At 43.3% G+C, this 19,767-nt stretch overlaps 1 protein-coding gene across 1 annotated transcript in view; it reads right to left on the minus strand.

Moving 5' to 3' along the window:
- Positions 1 to 1,377: 1,377 nt before the first annotated feature.
- The window catches only part of LOC111862358 (transmembrane protease serine 9), a 28,667-nt gene continuing 10,277 nt past the window's right edge, over positions 1,378 to 19,767 (minus strand). The window contains exons 8-14 of the mRNA XM_033750632.1: positions 17,749 to 17,827; positions 9,315 to 9,436; positions 7,467 to 7,564; positions 5,960 to 6,107; positions 4,937 to 5,050; positions 3,628 to 3,768; positions 1,378 to 1,950 (exon numbers count right to left, since the gene is read on the minus strand). Coding sequence (XP_033606523.1) covers positions 1,642 to 1,950; positions 3,628 to 3,768; positions 4,937 to 5,050; positions 5,960 to 6,107; positions 7,467 to 7,564; positions 9,315 to 9,436; positions 17,749 to 17,827 — 1,011 coding nt within the window. The 3' untranslated portion in view covers positions 1,378 to 1,641. The remainder of the gene's footprint in view (positions 1,951 to 3,627; positions 3,769 to 4,936; positions 5,051 to 5,959; positions 6,108 to 7,466; positions 7,565 to 9,314; positions 9,437 to 17,748; positions 17,828 to 19,767) is intronic.

The following is a 19,767-nucleotide window of genomic DNA, read 5'->3' on the forward strand; positions in this document are numbered from 1 at the left end:
CCCCAGCAGTCTTCTGGGATGTGGCGCCGTGTAGATGTGTTAACCGACGTTTCGGAGGAATGTAACGCCTCCATCTTCAGGGTATAAGGAAAAATAATAAAATCCGCAAACAAATAAACAGTGAGAACAGGTGCGAGCATGGAAGATGGAGGCGAAACATTCTTCCGAAACGTCGGTTAACATCAACTCTACACGGCGCCACATCCAGAAGACTGCTTTCTTAAACGTACTTATCACTTAACCCATTAAGTGAGCTTCCCCTCAGTATCCATGTTTCGATAAACGTACACGTATTAATACTTGAAATCTGGCGCAATGAGCGCCGAGATTATGTGCAGGAGCATTTTCTGATATGTGGCACTTTGTACTCTTGTAAGAGGTCTCGAGACTCACGACATCGCATTCCAGAAGATGGAAACCTTCAGCATGTAAACGTTTATACATTCGACTGAAGTTTTAGCCGGCTTTAGTCGATGCAGTTAAATTTAACTAGTGGTCAGTGTTCCTGGCTACAGATCCAGAGGTCCGGTTTCGATTCCCGGCGCTACCAGATTTTTATCTGAGAAGTAGTGGGTCTGGAACTGGGTCCACTCAGCCTCGTGACGATAATTAAGGAGCTATTTCAAGGAAATAGTGGCTCCGGTCTAGAAAACCGAGATTAACGGCCGTGGGGATCCGTTGCGCTGACCACACGACACCCTCTATCCGCTGAAAGTTGGCACTAAATTTCGCCGACAAGCAGCGGTCGCTCGGTCGGTATAGTTCGCTTGCGGACTAAAATCATTGAGTTTTTTTTTCTAACATGGACATTTCATAACGATCTGGCTTAAGTTTCCTGAGTTTAAATGTGTGACAAAGCGGCTGAAAGGCTTTTCATCTAATCCTTCTGCATCTTCGATCTCTAGTGATGCACCAAATGTACTATTCTTAGTACTGAAAATCTCTGTATTAAAATGTAAAAGCTATAATTTTGTCTATGGTTTTGTATGGGTCTGAACCTTTGTATCTNCGATAAGTGATAGTTTAGAGAAAATTTCATAATTAATAATTTAATAACTTCTACCCTTCGCCAAATAAAATTAGAATGATCAAGTCAATGAAGATAGTGTGGGAAATGCATGTAACACGCATAGCGTACAGGCGGAGTACATATATAATTTTGTTTGGAAAGCCAAAAGGAAAGAGACCACCAGGAATTCTTACACATAATTGAGGGGATAATACTAAAATGTATTTTAGAGGTTTAGAATGGTGTGGTATGGACTAGATTAATCTGGCTCAAGATGGAGACCAGTGGAGAGAGATTGCGAACACGGTAATAAGCCTTTGGATAACATACATATAAGGAAATTATTGAGTGGTTAAACGACGGGCGTTATTTATTGATCATATGGAGTCTGAAAATCTCAGTTTCTCTTACTCACAAGTCCAGTCTCAACACCAAATCAATAAAACAGAGAATTCAAGTTTCAGGAAGCTGATTAATATGAGAAATTTTAATGAATATGACGACAGATGACAGAAGAATTGTTAATGGCATATCCACCTACCGGCAGAATTGGTAGCACCACAAACCAGCGCATGCGCATTTGTCTCACTCAGCACCATAATGATTTTACTTTATATAGAAATAGTATATGTTCACTTAAATAGGTAAGCAAAAATTATCACAGCACTCGATGCAAAGCTTAATGATTTTATTTTATCCGTTCCGCTTGTTGTTGAAGTGTCGAATTCTTCTGAATTTAAACTTGTTACAGACTGTTCTTCGGAAGTCGAGTCAGTTGTTACTGAAGCCTCGTCGTCAAAACCAGCCAATTCTTCGATCCATGCTTTGAACCAAGTAACGTTAGCATAAACACCGGGTCTGTTTACTCTAGCGCATCCTTCTCCCCAGGATACGACTCCTGTCAGATATCCTTCACAAACCAGAGGTCCTCCCGAATCACCCTGTAAAAATTTATACCGAGATAATAATGTTAATGAAACAAAATGTTTTAATATCTTAAGCTCTTGCATGTGACTGTTAAACGCGTCCCCAGTTACCGTGGCAACGGACTTGAATAAGCGGTCGTGAGCAACCAACAAATAATGTTATAATTCCCTATATTATTATTAAATGGTTTTTGTATAACATTTTCGATTTTTCATTTCTAAATTGAAGACAATAATTCCCTGAATAATTCCATAACCCAAAATGTTTTGAAACTGCTTTGATATTGCTGTATGGAATACGTTATGGGGCGAAATACTGTCAGAGTTACTTTACTACTGGCTGTTTACCGCCGATCAGATCGTCTTGGCGACAAACCCCTCGAGACTCACGACCAGTAATTTCCTTTTCCAACTGTACACTTTCGGTTATAGTCATTATGTAACATCCTCTCTGACGAGAGGATGGATCTTTCGTTTACAAATGCTGTTCGTCCTCGCCAACGCAGTCATTCACAGGTCAGAATCCCGAGGGACTCATGACCACATTTTACTCTCTCAGACTCGAGACTCCAGAACCTTGAGAGCCATGTTCCCGAATTTATATCCCTCAGGAAGAGGGTGGCCCGGTTATACCCCCAGGCACTGGGTACCTTTTCGTCGCCTCCTATGACTCTTAGGATTTCGGTGGAGGTACTCGAACTCGACTCCACACGGGCTGTGATTTCGGTGACTGATATTTAACTACTGTGATGTGATCCAATAACTTAACAAGAGATGTCATCCGTTGCTAAGCAATGACACAGTAAACACGATATGACGTAATCTAATAAGGTATCATTGCTACACAAAGAATAAACGCTCAACAATAGAACAGATGTTGGAAATAGTATTTTCTGCGCGGTCCGAGCGGAGGCTATCCAAATATCGTGTCTAGTCACGAACACGTGTACCCGAGTGGAGGCGGGGTCGAATACCTCCACCGTAGCCCTGTGAGTCGTAGGCGGCGACGAAAAGGGAAGTCTCAAATCTGAGACAGTAAAATGTCGTCGCGAGTCCCAAGGGACTCAGACCCGAGAGTACTGCCCTGGCAAGGGACAGCAGCATATAAAAAAGACAGATCCTACCTCTCGCCAGAGAGGGCGCCGCACAAAAACAAAACCGTAACTGTCAAACAGTAATAAATATCTGGTCATGAGCCGCAGATGAGGCTCGACACCAAGACTTGCTGACTGACCGTCAGTCGCAATGTGACTTTGACGAACACGTGACAGTATTTTTGTGACTAAGGTTTTTTTTTTTTTTTTTGTAAAATTTGAGATTCTCACAGCGGTAATTATGAAGAGCTCCATCTTATTGGATAAAACGCCGTGTGGTTCGCTGAAAGCCAACCGACATTTAGGAGTGACATGTCACCTCCATCTTCAGGCTTGCTACCTGCTTCATGCTGGAATGTTGCTTGCCTTTTTTTTTATCCTGTAGATGGAGGCGAAATGTTCCTTCAAAACTACGGTTCAATTTCAAAGGACTACAGGGAGTTACATTCCAGAAGATAGAATTATAGTGTTCTGTTCATTCTTTTTGGAATGCGTTATGGACGGCTAGCCGAGATCCCTCCTTCGAAAAGTCGGCAAACAGAAGCGCTGTACGGTAGACCTGTAAAACTATGACGACATGTGATACGTCATACATTACCTGACACGCATCTTTCCCACCGTAAGTGTAGCCCGCGCAGATCTCCCCTTGGAACAGCTGCCTCCACAGGCCCTCCGAACAGATCCTCTCGTCCAAAATTGGCACATTTACGTACTGTAGACTGTTGGAACTCGATCCTTTCTGCAAAAGAAATAAATTCTCAAATAGCCCTGCCATCTCTGTAACAGGCCGTGGAGGCCCATAGGTTTGTGAGACGTCGAGGCTCCCACATTATCTAGACATACGGCTCACAGATGGCGGCGAAGTTTTCAGCCCTAAGCACTGGCCGCTCTTTGCCACAAGAAAGTTTTCTAATACTTATTTCTGTTAGAGGCTCAGTCAACCGCAGGGTCATAATGCGGCCGGAAGGACTAGATCAATTAAAAAGCGGCGTTTTCTATGCAGTACGTGCCAATACTATATAGAGAGCACGAACGGGAAAAGTTAGGTCTGAGGTCTGAGTCGGCAGTTGGAAGCCAGTCTTGAGTTGCATTGCTAGACGCCGATACCAAGCAAAGACAAGTGAAGACAGGTGATTGAGAAGACTTGTGTTTGCAGTAGTGATTTCCGGAGTGTGCACATTAATGAGTGTTATAATTATTTGTAGTTACGTGTTATATGCGTTGAGTAAATGCAATTATCAATCCAAACCCCATGTCTAGTCACTAACACGCTGTCGAAGCTTACGATAACGATATATCTTCAATTTGAAACAGCCTCAACTACATTATACAGTGAAGCCTTCTTCAGCCATCAACCATGTGGATATGGAATTAATAGCCGACGTTTCTGAGAGCGCTGTATGTCTACATCACATCACATCAGCCCCTGCTGATGGAGAAGGGTACGGGAAACATTGGCTGCTAACAAAACACTGATGTGATTTGTCGTCCGAGAAGGCTTCATTGTACGAGAAAAATATTTTTATTTCTGAAAAGCAGACATTGCTATTTGGACCGCCTCTATGGTCTAGTGGTCAGAGTTCCTGGCTGCCGTTCCAGAGATCCCTGGTACGATTACCGGCGCTACCAGATTTTCTGAGAAATAGTGGGTCTGGAACGGGGTCCACTCAGCCTCGTGAGGGTAATTGAGGAGCTATTTCAAGGAAATGGCGGCTCCGGTCTAGAAAACCGAGATTAACTGCCGTGCGGATTCGTTGCGCTGACCACGCGACACCCTCTATCCGCTAAAGTTGGCACTAACTTCGCCGACAAGCGGCGGTTGCTCGGTCGGTATAGTTCGCTTGCGGACGACAGGCCATAGATACATTGGTATTTAGACTTAACAGTTAGCTGTGTTGCATACTTACCTCCTTTGTACTTCCCCAGCCAGTAACAGTGCAGAGCGTGCCCGAAGCAACGGGAGTGCTCCTTAGTTTCAGCGAGGAAGTCGAGAGTCCATCGAGATCGTAACTTTGTTCCAACTGTGAGAAAACAATGCAATGGAACCTCTGTTACGTAGGGCGTGCAGTGCAGTTCATTGTGTTTCGAGCTCGGTCTCCTATATTCTTTCATTAAGCTTCGACACAACATTTCATATATGGCACTTCAGTAGTATAAAAACCAAGTCGTTTTCTAAATTCACTCACAACATGTTTCGACCGAATTATTTGTTATCATCATCAAGCGAAATTTAATTAAAAAATAATGTAACGTATATCCTGCTAACGCGACAGTAAATAATGGGTTCCGGATTTGAGAACTCGATTTGTTCTATAATTTCCACGTCGTAACTACAATTCGTCATTACACTAACACATCCAGCTATTGGACTGCCTTGAAAGAGGTCTTCCTGACGAATCTCTCGAACAGTGTTCACTGCACGGCACGGACCATCCACAGAAAACACATCCCTGCTCAGCAACGGAGATGATGTATTGTTGTTAGACGTGTCCACCCATGCATTTCCTAGCAATCGGACTCCATATATAAGAATTCAGTCTGCACCTCACAGGAAACACATTACGTCGCCACTACAGAGCCCGGCCGGTTAATGCTGTTTAGGGAAACAGTCGCTGTTTATTGTGAGAACCATACGGAACACACAGATACACTCTGTGGGCAGAATGCAGTATATATAAGAATTCAGTCCGTACCTCACAGGAAACACATTACATCTCCAGTACAAAGCCCAACCGGTTACTGTTATTTAGGGAAACAGCCGCTGTTTATTGTGAGAACAAAACGAGACACACAAATACACTCTGTGAGCAGAATACAGATTTTCGTTATATTAAAGCATGTTGTTCATATAGTAACACCTGGACATTATGGATAATACATAATTACAAAATAAGTATAGGCTATTTCTTCTAAGATAAGATTTTACCTACCTTTAGTACAGCTAGGTCATTGTAATTTTGTAGTTGCATGTAGGATTCGTGAACGTACATTTGCGATACCCGTGACTGGATCCAGTGTCTCCTCGAAACACTTCGATTTATGTTCCCAGCCAACACTTCGATATCAGAAGCTTTCGCGCTGCAATAAAAACGAATATCGTCTTACTGAGCTCTGAAGAAGAATCGAAGCTCCCCCCCCCCATTTACCTAGCAGCGGAGTTGAATCATCCTACTCCTCTACCCTCAATTTTCCTTGCCCTCTGGCTTCAGAACTCAGTCAGATAATAATTACTGCAACTAACTCCATCTGGCAGAGCGTTTTAGAACTTAATAGGCTCTCAACTGATCAAATAATTCACTTCCATACATGAAAATCGAAATGTTATTACTGTGAAGACCACCATCTTCAGAGATATAATGCCATATCATATCCATGATCGTTTTTACAAGACCTTCTATTGGCCACTGTCCTGCTGAAGGTTAAAACTTAACTCGAACACACAATGTGCTCCCCTGGATACCAAGGCCTGCTGAAGATTAAAACTTATTTGGACACACAATGTGTTTCCCTGAATACAAAGGCCTGCTGAAGATTAAAACTTACTCGGACACACAATATGCTCCCTTCAATACAAAGGCCTGCTGAAGATTAAAACTTACTCGGACACACAATATGCTCCCTTCAATACAAAGGCCTGCTGAAGATTAAAACTTACGCGGACACAAAATGTGCTCCCTTCAATACAAAGGCCTGCTGAAGATTAAAACTTACTCGGAGATACAGTGTGCTACCCTGAATACAAAGGCCTGCTGAAGATTAAAATTTACTCGGAGACACAGTGTGCTGCCCTGAATACAAAGGCCTGCTGAAGATTAAAACTTACTCGGGCACACAATGTGCTCCCTTCAATACAAAGGCCTGCTGAAGATTAAAACTTACTAGGACACACATTGCGCTCCTCTGAGTACAAAGGCCTGCTGAAGATTAAAACTTACTCGGACACACAATGTGCTCCCTTCAATACAAAGGCCTGCTGAAGATTAAAACTTACTCGGACACACAGTGTACTGCCCTGAATACAAAGGTCTGCTGAAGATTAAAACTTACTCGGACACACAATATGCTCCCTTCAATACAAAGGCCTGCTGAAGATTAAAACTTACTCGGACACACAGTGTACTGCCCTAAATACAAAGGTCTGCTGAAGATTAAAACTTACTCGGACACAGTGTGCTGCCCTGAGTACAAAGGCCTGCTGAAGATTGAAACTTACTCGGACACACAGTGTGCTGCCCTGAATACAAAGGCCTGCTGAAGATCGAAACTTACTCGGACACACAGTGTGCTGCCCTGAATACAAAGGCCTGCTGAAGATCGAAACTTACTCGGACACACAGTGTGCTGCCCTGAATATAGAGGCCTGCTGAAGATCGAAACTTACTCGGACACACAGTGTGCTGCCCTGAATACAAAGGCCTGCTGAAGATTAAAACTTACTCGGACACACAGTGTGCTGCCGTCAACACATACTGCTCTGCAATAATCGTACCGCCACACAGATGCAGCCCATCGTCGGTGTTAATGTAAAGAAGCACCTGCAAATATAACGCACTTCGGCTAGACTGATTTTACTCTTTGCTTTATAACTATCTATTAGTTGACATGGGTTTCGTATTTTAGAATTATGGCAGGTTTTCAATGATGAATTGAGAGACATAGGATGGGAAATAAATTTGATATATATATATATATATATATTATATACGTATATTAACGTCGTTTATTTATCGGCTGCTTATCTTAGTGATATAATGCAGACCACAAACGATTTACAATTTTTATATCCGGATTGAGATTCGAACCTGATGCCTTCTGAAGTCAATAAACGAAACTCAGATCAGGGATTGAACGCACAAACGAATGAATGAGCGAACAGATGATGGAGGTTAAAGTTGGGCGCCCGGCTCCCCACCATACCTACATCGCACACCCCCACCCTTCCTTCAATAAGGACACGCTTAGGACGCGAAGGGTGAGAAGCTCTATGGAGGGAGACATCCACAAAAGAAGTGATAACCGGTGGGAATATGGGGAAGGCCAGCAAAAGCGTGGTGAGAAGTAGGCAGATTGGTGGGAGAATCTTGTGTTCATTCTTTTCCTGACCCGAATCTTCAACTCTATCCTCTGAGAAGCTTGTACTTATACTCACTCCACTGAAAGAACGAGGCTGCATATTCGTCTGCTACTAACATAAATCATTGGGTCATTAGAAAGGTACTGGATTCTGCATACTTCATACTTCCTGTATTCATGGAGCTGAGGCCTTCTTGAGGAGAAGCCAAATCTGCAGCTACTCAAGAATTTCCCAGCATTTTATGGGACCCGAAGGTTCATTACCGTGTTCACAAGAGCCCTCCACTGATCCATATCCTGATCCAGATCAATCCAATCCATATCATCCATTCTCTCTAAGATCCATTTTAATATTGTCCACCCACCTACGTCTTGGTCTTTCCAGTGGTTTTTTCCTTCTGGCTCTCTCACCAGTATCCTATATGTATTCTTCTCCCCCATTCATGCTACATGCCCTGCCCACCTCATCCTCATTGACCGGTGTTCATACACCGGTTGGAATTTCGGACATACAATGAAGTTTTATACCGTAAGGTTAGCTAGGCAGTGTATCGGGTACCTTTTTTTTTAGAGCGCATGCTCTTTAGTAAATATTGGGAAACATATGAACTTCAAGGCGTAGAAATTGAGCACTGTTTTTCGCATCCTGCATGCTTTTGTTCGAAGATGAGAATTCTCGTTCATTTCGTCAAACGTTTTAAACTTTTGCTACAACCACAACGCACAATAACGAAATAGTCTTTTTTTTCGGCGGATGACACTCGTTTATTGTGTTCGGGACGACCCTAGATACAATTTCGACCAGAACAAAAATTATCCTGAGATTCTTCGCAGTTCTCTTCAGTCTCTAAAAGTAGTTTCCGAGTTATTGATTCAGATTAGGCCACAAACATTTCCTTCCCACAAATTTCCAATTTATTATTCAATAGTTATGATACTGTTGGACTCCATGTATTCTTAGTGACTAACAGTGTCGTTAGAAACACCACACATAAGTACTTTGTCCATTTAGACCATATTGTACTCTATTTGTGGAGCATTTTGAACCTCATGTAATTGTATTCTTGGGATACTTGCTTGAAGAGAGGGATATTTTGTATAAATAATTATTTTCACAATATTGACACATTCTCCCTAACAGAGTTCATATCTTCACTATATATCCCTATGTAATGGACCTTATATCATTCTTGAGCATCGTAGTAACATTACCTGATAAGGAAACTGCCCCATCGTTGCTGGTTTTCCTCCAACAATTCTTGGTTCCCTCGGGCGTGTGGCTCTAGTTACTGCTGTTGGCATCACTGAACTGGTGTCATCAAGTGCTTGAGCAACTATCGGAAACAAAACAATTTAGATCAATTAAGATTTTAACTGAAGACCTCCCGAATACAAGTCTAAGAGCTTTACCGCTACATCACGCTTGTAGCATAGTGCCTCAACCAAATACGCTAGCGCGTGCCTCCGATCTGGTACTGGTGTGAATAAATCCAACCTGTATGTGTCGTTTGTTCCGGTCTAAATTAACGGCCGTAGGGATTCGTTGCGCTGACCACGCGACACTCTCTATTCGCTAAAGTTGGCACTAACTTCGACGACAAGTGGCGGTCGCTCGGTCGGTATATTTAGCTTGCGGACTACAGGCCACGGAGTTTAGTATTTTAGTTATAAAGAGGACAGTGAATAATGTCCAGAAACTTAATATTTGAAAGAAAACGTGGACCTATTTATATCCAAGCTGGAGTGAAATACGATTAATGGTTTCTTTTCGAGCGTTTCAAGGCAGTACGAGGTTTAGACCGCGCCGCCTTCGAAATAGGCGGATATAAGTTGGTTATTTAACAACGCTGTGGATATTGAGTTAGTATAGCGTCGGTACAGGGGCTGAATAAGGTTGGACGACCGAGGGGTCGGAGTTCGAGTCCCAGTAGGATCAAGATTTTTCTCTTCTCCACGTCGTCCAGACCGGTTCTGGGGCCCACCCAGCCTCATATCGAATGATTATCCGGGATACTTTCCCATGGGTAAAGCGGCAGGTGCGTGAAACCAACCACTTCCAACTAGTGCGAGTTTAAGGAAATATGGATCTATATATCCACTCCCCCATACGCCTTCATGGCGTAGTGCTTAATTAGCTAAGCACATGGACAACTTTTACCTTTATAGCGTCGGATAGTTGATGATTGCAGAGTAATCAGTGGAATGAGAATCGGTAGGGTAAACCGTATTACGCGGAGAAAACCTGTCCCAGTGTTATTTCTTGTATTAAACATCCTACATGATTTGACCTGGGATCGAACACGAGTCACCGCTTTGGGATGCCATGTACTAGCCGTCTGAGCTGTTGCTCGGCCTGGGTATATATTAATTAACAATCATAAATAAGTAAGAGAACTGCAGTGACGTGCATTTTGGAGACTTCTACGAACAGACACCAGTAACTGCACAACACATCACTAAATGTAACACATGGCGTGAAATAGCAGCTGCCCCTTGGTTATATGTACGTGTATTCAGAATCACACCGCTAGACTTTATTCTGAAGTAATAAGAGCCCTCACATTGAGAGTTCCAGTTTCTGGGGTATAACCCCGTGTAGACCGTTGGTATTAAACCGACGTTTCGGAGGTAGAGGTGGTAAGCAGAGTCACCTGCTTTCACGCTAATTTCTTGCCTGGATTATTTTTAGACATTGAAGATGTAAGGGATATGTTCTTTCGAAACGTCGGTTGACTTTCGACTGATTATATGGCGTTATATATCAGAAGATAGAACTTTTCATTACCGCCCGCTGTGAGAATTTTAGAGGAATTTCTGTGTAATGAAGTGCTCTTATGTTCAGGGTCGAAAAGTAAACCAAACAAGCAGCAAGAAAGTTGAGGCAAGACGTTCTTCCGAAACGTCGGCAAATGTCTGCCAGACAAACGTCACATCAAAAATGATGTCACTCTGTTTAATAGCCGCCGTGAGGAACTCAAATCCAAAAAAGAAATGGGGGCCGATATGTGTGATTTTAATTCAAAGCATAAATTATGTGCTATGAAAAATTTGAATTGTATTGAAACTGGTTAAAATATTGTGTGTCCTGAGCAACACCCACTGCAACGTTACCTTATGTTGACATCACGTGGATACCATCAGGATCTGTGTCCCAAGGGAAGCAGGCAGTTCTGTTAGGAAGGAAAGAAATTTGCCTACAAACTTACGCTCAAATTGTTTAAGAAAAGTTTTACAGATGGCCCTAGAACATTTGATTTACTCTTTTATTTTTCCCCCTCTAATTCTGACTTCTTCTGAAGAATTAGAGAAGAGCAGATAACCAGGTTTTCCCCCTTTCCATTCTGCGTCAATAGTTGCCAGCCTGCAACGGGATTGAAAGTCATAAATCAAAATGAAATATTGTGTGATCATTGACAACTTTTATCTAAGTTCAGTACCTGATATGGCACACATATAAAGGTTTGCTGCAACGTGTATGTGTAACACATCCCTTTCCTCTTACGATGAAATAAGTTGCTGTAGGGGAGTGGTGTGACCGCCTCTGTGGTCTAGTGATCACAGTTCCTGGCTACAGATCCAGAGGTCCCGGGTTCGATTCCCGGCGCTACCAGATTTTCTGAGAAGTAGTCGGTCTGGAACGGAATCCACTCAGCCTCGTGAGGATAATTGAAGAGCTATGTAACGCCGTGGCGGCCGGGGGGCGTGGAGGGATCCCTCGCTGCCGCCACTTGTAACGTCCCTGCGACGGGGGTGGGTTGGTTGTCCACCGCTGTCGCCACTTGTAACGCCGTGGTGCGGGGGGGCGTGCAGGTACCCCTCCTTGCTACCACAGCTTACGCTGTAAGGAGTTAACACCATAATCCTAGCTTACCCTCAGCTAGGATTCTCCTGTTCGGGGCTTCCTTCTCTCACTTAAAGCTGCCACCATCTGTCCTCTCTATTGTGGGAACTACCCCCTGACATATTGTCATAGCTCCCTCTTGACAACTCCTCATCTAGTCTGCAGGTAGCCTCCTATCGGGTGATACCGCTAACCTCTCTGTCCCTGTTTGTCTTTCTTTGCCTTCGGCTGCTACTGCTGCCTGTGTCAGTTCAGCCCTCGCTTTGGTCAGGATTGCTCGGGATCGGTCGTGGGAAAGTTGATTATAGAGGAGTAAATCACAATCCCGGTACATCCTACTCTAACTACCCTGGTCTATTTACATTGATATTTACCGTATTTACAATATTTACATTATTACAAGGCCGACTTTCAGTCGGGTCTACATAGGCTTCACTTCACGCTACACTAGGAACCTCCCCTTCGGGGGTGTAAAACTGGAGTCTCTCTCTCCCTTCGCTCTCTCTTCGACTATAGGCAAGTATTAATCGTTCCATGTCATCCTATTTCCCTACTATTCATTAGATACGATTACACTATCCGTCGTACAGTTTCACTCTTAACATAATCTACCCTTAGTTATACACATTGAAACCCACATACTATATTTATCACTACACGCTAACCATAACCTTGACACATACACTATAAAACCCCTATTGCCTGACTAACATCCTAGGCAATTACATGTTACATGATTCTAGTTTGCACATTGAAATCACTCAACAACACTTTTATCAACAATACTATCAAACAACATGGCTGATATGAGTAAATGTGACTTACTTGAGATAAAAGACGTAGGGCCACCTCCTCCACTCGTAAGGCCCATATTGCCTAGAGCCTCCGGCTGACAACTCCATATTCTGTTTAAGATCAGATCACAAGTCTCCTAAATTCAGTAATTTATAGTTTCAATTTGCTAATTCAGCTGTTGACGACAGAGGGTAGTTAACTCCTCCCTTTTGTTCTCAATTCCCAAAGTTATATTCTCATTGGCTATTCCCTGTGACTGGGGGGTGGGCCCCGTGGTCCTCTCTGCTGCTTATGCGGTAATATTACGATACTCCAGTGGCCTCATTAGCGAGCTTCTTACTTATGTGATTACGCATAAATGCTGATCATCAACATTCTTAACCTAGTTGCCTGTCCAGGTGTTGTCATACTAATGTAATGACTGTAAAACACTTTTCGCAAGTCTCGAACATTTAGGTAAGGGCTTAAATTTCCAATCTCAAATTTGAGACACTACAAGCTATTTCAAGGAAATAGCGGCTTCGGTCTAGAAAACCGAAATTAACCGCCTTGGGGATTCGTTGCGCTGACCACGCGGCACCGTCTATCGGCTAAAGTTGGCACTAACTTCGACAAGTTGCTGTCGCTCGGTTGGTATATTTCGCTTGCGGACTGAAACCACGGAGTTTGTTTTTTTTTAGAGATATCCGATTTCAGATGATTGAGTTCAGCTTGTGTTGAGTTCGACGGCGAAGTGAAATCAACTGGTGTGAACAAAGAAAAAATTTACTGAAGCGTACTGTGACATGGCGACCGAAAGGTCTGAATAATTAAGCCAGAAGAGATTGTCAGCTGCTAGGTAACGGTTCAGCAAACATGTATGGCAGGAATAGAAACGCACATGACAATAGAGGAACTGTTGGAAATACTGTTTTCTATGCGGTCCGTACCGAGGCTCTATAACGAGAACCAACGGCTAAGCCAGTTAGTAGTTGCCCGTGTGGAGGTGGGTTAGATTACTTTCACTATCCCCTCGAGTCGTAGAACGCGACGAAGGGGAACCCCGTGCCTGAGCTATAACTGGGCCACCCTGTTCCTAGGGGGTATAAACACGGGGATCTAGCCCTCCAGGTTGTGGGGAGTTTCGAATCTGAGACACTAAAATATGGTTACGAGTCCCGCTGGACTGGAACCCGAGAACGACTGCGCTGACGAGGACCAGCAACAATTGTAAACAACTGACCCGTCCTCTCGTCAGAGATGACACCTCACTTCAACAAACGTGCAGCGTGCGTTAAGGTAAATTGTCAACGTCAGATCTCCCATTTATTACAACAATTTTTCCAGCTTCAAATCTCGCATACGTTAGAATTGTTTTCAACAAGTCGAAATCTGCTTCAGCCTTCACACAAGACCCTTGACGTTTTCAGGGGCCACTTCATGTACATGGAGCATATGTTAAAATTATATGAATGGGGTAAGTAAATATATCAAGCTGAATAACATAGCGGTAAAGCTAATTACTGCCGGTCACATTAGCCGCGCGGTCTAAATCCTGTACTGTCTCGCTCGCTCAGAAGCCGGGATCGTGGGTTCGAATCCCACATAAGGCATGGATATTTGGTCTGTGTATGCGTTCATTCTGCGTTTGTATTTTCCTGTAGGTAGCGGCCTTGCGACGAGCTGATCACCCGTCCAAGGAGTCCTATCGTCTGTGAAAATGATCAGTGAAATTGAAAAATAAGTCCTGTGCTCCACAGTGGGGGAGAGAGAGAAAAAAGAAAAGCTACTAACATCGCTGCGATGTCTGTGTCCAACCCCACCTTGATTTGCTCAGTGTGGCAAAGCGAATGTGGCGCTGGATCACAAACGGATTAAGATAGCTACTTTTCAGGGTCATCCAGATTAACGTTAATCCCTTTCGGCCTCATATAACCTCATCCCGTTTCAAACAGAACGTCAGCAGCTGCTTCACTCTGATGATTCGCGTCATCCGGGATGTAAGGCCGTGTACTGCGATACAAGTCCCTCGAACTACACGGTGTCACATCCCAGTTACAGCTGTGAGAACCTCAAATCCTTCTTTTCATCAGAAGAATTCACTGCACACCAAAGAATTGGTTGAGGTCGCGCCATAGCTCAAGCGGTTAGTCGCTGGCTTCCCACCGGGGCGGTCTGAGTTCGATCCAGGGTCTAGTCAAGTGGGATTTGTGGTTTACAAAGTGGCGCTGAGGCGGGTTTTTCTCCGAGTACTTCGGTTTACCCTGCCAATCTTTATTCCAACCAAATTCTCCATCATCATAATCACCCGGGGCAGGCTACAATAGGCCAATCAGTGGCCGTGCCGAGTGGACCCAGTTGGACTCCACCTCCCACTAAGCGAATTAAAAAAAAAAAGAAATGGTTATGTGATCAGAATTTGTGTGCCACACTTGCTAGTATTTCTAAAACTTTTCTGCTACTAGGATAACATAAATTTATGGCCCGTTATGTGAGACCCGTTAAACCTTTGCTAGTAGTGTTTCACAAATGACACATAAAACAAATGAACTCCGTGATTTTAGTCCGCAAGCGAACTATACCGACCGAGCGACCGCCGCTTGTCGGCGAAGTTTAGTGCCAACTTTTGCGGATAGAGGATGTCGCGTGGTCAGCGCAACGAATCCCCACGACCGTTAATTACGGTTTTCTAGACCGGAACAAACGACACATACAGGTTGAATTTATTCACACCAGTACCAGATTGGGGACACGCGCTAGCATAGTTGGTTGAGACACTATGCTACAAGCTGGAAGGTCGCGGGTTCGCGTCCCGATAAGGTGGATTCTTTTTTTCAGTTTACCTATTCCTTCCAGCCGCACTATGGCCCTGGGGTCGACTCAGCCTCTAACAGAAATGAGTACCAGGAATCTTCTTGGGAGTAAAAGGCAGCTGACTCGTAAAGCTGACCAAGTTGCCACCATCTGTGAGCCGATTGTTTAGAGAAAATGTGGGAACCTCGACGTCTCACAAGCCTATGAGCCTCCACGGCCTGTCACAGGAATAGCCAGCTAGTACCACATTATTTTGTGAGTGGGTGGAAGGGGTTGGTGTAGCCGTGACACTAGGTGTCTTGACATATGTTTTTCTTACCTTGTCACATTTCCTGCAGGCAAATACTGGGTTCATACGTCCATTAAGCTCTGACTGGTTTCATTCAAAACCACTCCTTAAAATTCATCATTCATATCATCTGCTTTTCAGCATAAGTAAAGTAAAAGTAAAGCTATCCTTGTACCAGGCCGTGAAAGCCCATAGGGTTGTGAGATGTTGAGGTGCCCACATCATCTAAACAGTCGGCTCAAAGATGTCGATAAGGGTGTCAGCCTTACGCGCCGGCTGCTTTTTACTTCCCAGGAAAATTATTTAAATAATTCCTGGTACTCATTTGTGTATTCCAGATATTGACAGCGTCGTTAAAAAAGCGCAAACATTGTTCTCTTTGGTGTTCTCTGTTGCGCATCGTGTTCCTCAATATGTGAATCATAACTTTGGTGTCGTTATAACAAATAATGGATTACTTTGATAAACTATATTAGGGCTAGTGACGTATTTAAGGCTTGATAAAGTATATTGCGGTTTGGGTTGGAATAGTAAGAAGCAAATACTGAAAAGACTTACTAACTAACTAAATATATGGAACGGAATTCTCTTTGAGAAGCTAATACCTGCTAAGCTGCCCAAGACAATCTAAACATTCTTTTTTCTTTAAATCCGACAGTGCATGACTGTTCCTGATCTTAATGGGTTCAGACCACACCATTCCATCCTGTTAATTTCAGATCCATTTTAATATTATTCTGTCAGTTGAACAAGATCTTCTAAGTGATTACTTATTTTTACCAAACATCTGTATGGATTTCAATTTCCCATGTTCACTACATGTCCCACCCATCTAATTCTTTTTACTTGATCAGAGCAACAATATCTGGCTCGGACTAGGAATCATGAAGTTCCTCAGGACGCAGTTTTGGACCCATGCTCTTGTCGCCTCCTGTTGCGGAAATCGGAACTACGAGTAATAATTGCAAGAATATTTTTGAAATGTATCTATGAATTTCAAGATTTCCCCAGTACAGTACTGCTGAAATGACGTAAAATAAATTAAGAACACAGTTATTAGAGAAAGAGGAATGCGTATTGGATATTGATGGGAAATCCAGAAGGAAAGAGACCACTGGGAAGATCAAGACGTAAGTGAGTGGACAATATTAAAATGTATCTTAGAGAAATAGGATGGGATGGTATGGATTGAGTTGATCTGGCTCAGAATATTGACCAATGGAGGGCTCTTGTGAACACGGTAATGAACCTTCGGGTTCCATAAAATGCTGGGAAATTCTTGCGTAGCTGCACAAATGGCGTCTTCTCAAGAAGGGCTCAGTCCCGTGAGTGAGTGTGAGATTATCACAGAAATGGAAACTAATGTCAAGAAAGTTTTTGCAGAGTTAATTTCTGCTAAATTGACGTAAAATAGGCGTAAAAACACAATCGTTCGGCGCAACCCGTAAAGTAAGTATTTCTGTTTTATTCTCAATGAGACTGAATATGGCTATTCATGTCCTAGATACGAGAAATGTCTTAAAGCAGTAGACTAATAAGTGAATAATTATTTCGTTGAATTAATTATAATATATCATTCTGAAAAATCTCATGATTGGTAATCACTCTTTTACCTTTAAGATGGAGGCAGCAGATTCCTTCGAAACGTTTATAACGATCCTCGAGAATACGTTGTACCTCTTTCTGCAGGACAACGGTCTTCATAATCGCAGTCGTTAGAAACCCGAGCATTTTGGTGTAAAAGTGGAAATATTTGGGGTCACAACGGCCGAATTGTTGTTTCTATAACGCGCCTTAGAGAACCATTTAATCGGAGTTGTTTCAACATAGCCACATGACTCAGCAATGTTTCGTTAATGCATGTCACAAACTCTCGCGAAAAAGTAGTCTTAGGAATTGTTTCGTTGATAAATTTATGCTGTACTCACCAGAAATTCCTAATAGGAAAACAGTATATACCGACGTCTCCCCGTGCCACATCCTGTGAAGGTTAAGAACAACTGCGTACTGCCATTACAGATCGATTTTCAAACAGTATCTTAGCACCGACTGTGATTATCTTTGAGCTGTGCTGAACTGTAGAGACATTGCCTTCAGACCCGTATCTAATCTGAGCATAGCGACAGAAATAATCAGACTGTGGGCCCGAATTCCAGGAGGTTGTAGTATCAGAGAACAATATTGCAACTTTCCTTCTGTCTACGTAAGCGGATATGCTAGAGCGGTCTACTTTCTTCTGTCACCTTGGAACTTAATGCCAAGATCACGGTTCATTCGAAATTCTAAGCAGAAACATCCCGAATGCAAGCATATATGGACTAGCTTCTGAACTTATCCCTTATTAGATTGGATTGATCTGGCTCGGGATAGGGAACAGTGGAGGGTGCTTGTGAAAACGGTAATGAACCTTTTGGTTCTATAAAATGCTGGAAAATTCTTGAGTAGGTGCAGATTTGGCTTTTCCTCAAGAAGGGCTCAGCTCCATAAGTAAGTAATTTTTTTTTAAATTCGCTTAGTGGGGCGTGGAGTCCAACTGGGTCCACTCGTCACGGCGGCCACTGATTGGCTTATTGTACCTGCCCCGGGTGTTATGATGATGGAGAATTTGTTGGAATGAAGATTGGCATGGGAAACCGAAGTACTCGGAGAAAACCTGCTCCAGCGCCACTTTGTCCACCACAAATCCCACTTGACCAGACCCGGGATCGAACCCGGGCCGCCGCTGTGGGAAGCCAGCGAATAACCGCTTGAGCTATGGCGCGGCCCTTNATAAGTACCTATTCATTCTTAGCCTGTTTTCCTTATTTTGGGTAAATGAAATTATGCTTATGAGATCACGTGTGAAGTGGGCCCCCCTTTGTCACTACGGCATGGCGCCCCCTCAAGTTGCGGGTGGAGGAGACTGCCTCCTGCTACGGAGGGTAGCTGCGAATATATTCGATAAGCAGTCGCGGACAGCCGACAGATGTTGTCCTCCAGTATGGGGGCTGGACCTGAGGCTAGAAACTACTCACAGTGAAAAATAATTTTGTTACGAAATATCACAAAGGGCTTCGGAAGGATTCTTTGGATAAATGATTAGCGGCCAGCAACAAGCATCAGGTGTTAAGCGTGAAACAAGAAGCCTCAAGCACCATTTTCTACGCACGGTTAGGTCAGCTTGCTGCTTGCGTTTTGCTTGCTCAGCATGTCTTGGGCACGAAAGTGACTACAGTTTAGTTTTTCCGGAAGGTAGGTGAACTGCTGTCAGACAACATGGCGTTGTGTCTCGGAACAATGTACTCTTCATAATCCTCTTTGTGAGAATGCAATTAAAATTCAACGCAATTTATTTAATATATTATTAATATAAATTCAGATAGACAAATGAAGACCTGTCAGTATTTACAAAGCAATTCATTACATCTTCAGGGAACCAACACGTAACTGTATTGTCTTCTTCTTGTTCATGTCGTAAATCTACTTACCCTCAGTAATATACTTTCACAGCTCCGACGGTTCGTCCCCGGCTACCCACAATGCGACCCAAGTTCGATCAAAGTTCAGGTCATGTGGGCAAGAAAATGGAAATGGGGGGGGGGATTTCCACCTAGTAATTCTCTTCCCTTGTTAATTCTCATTCCACTAACTGCTTCACTTTCATTTATTCATCCTGTAATCCGACGCTACATAGCCTCGATAGTGAAAAACGTCGTTAAATGATCAAAATAAAAATATAATTATACATTTATGTATTAAAAAATATTGAAGTTTGAGATGTGACACCGAGTAGCATAGAAGAAGTTTGCTAGTAGATACTAAAGGGTTCTGACGATGGCGTTGTCCAGTGATTGAGGTTAGCTCATTAAGGAGCTCAGCTGAGCAGTTAGTTCTTTTTTTAATTCGCGTAGTGGGGGGGGGGGGGGGGGGGGGGGGCCGGTTTCTTCACCCGGGAACGCGGGCCCCGG

This window comes from Cryptotermes secundus, unplaced genomic scaffold, assembly GCF_002891405.2.
Source record: "Cryptotermes secundus unplaced genomic scaffold, Csec_1.0 scaffold550, whole genome shotgun sequence".
Lineage (NCBI taxonomy): Eukaryota > Metazoa > Arthropoda > Insecta > Blattodea > Kalotermitidae > Cryptotermes > Cryptotermes secundus.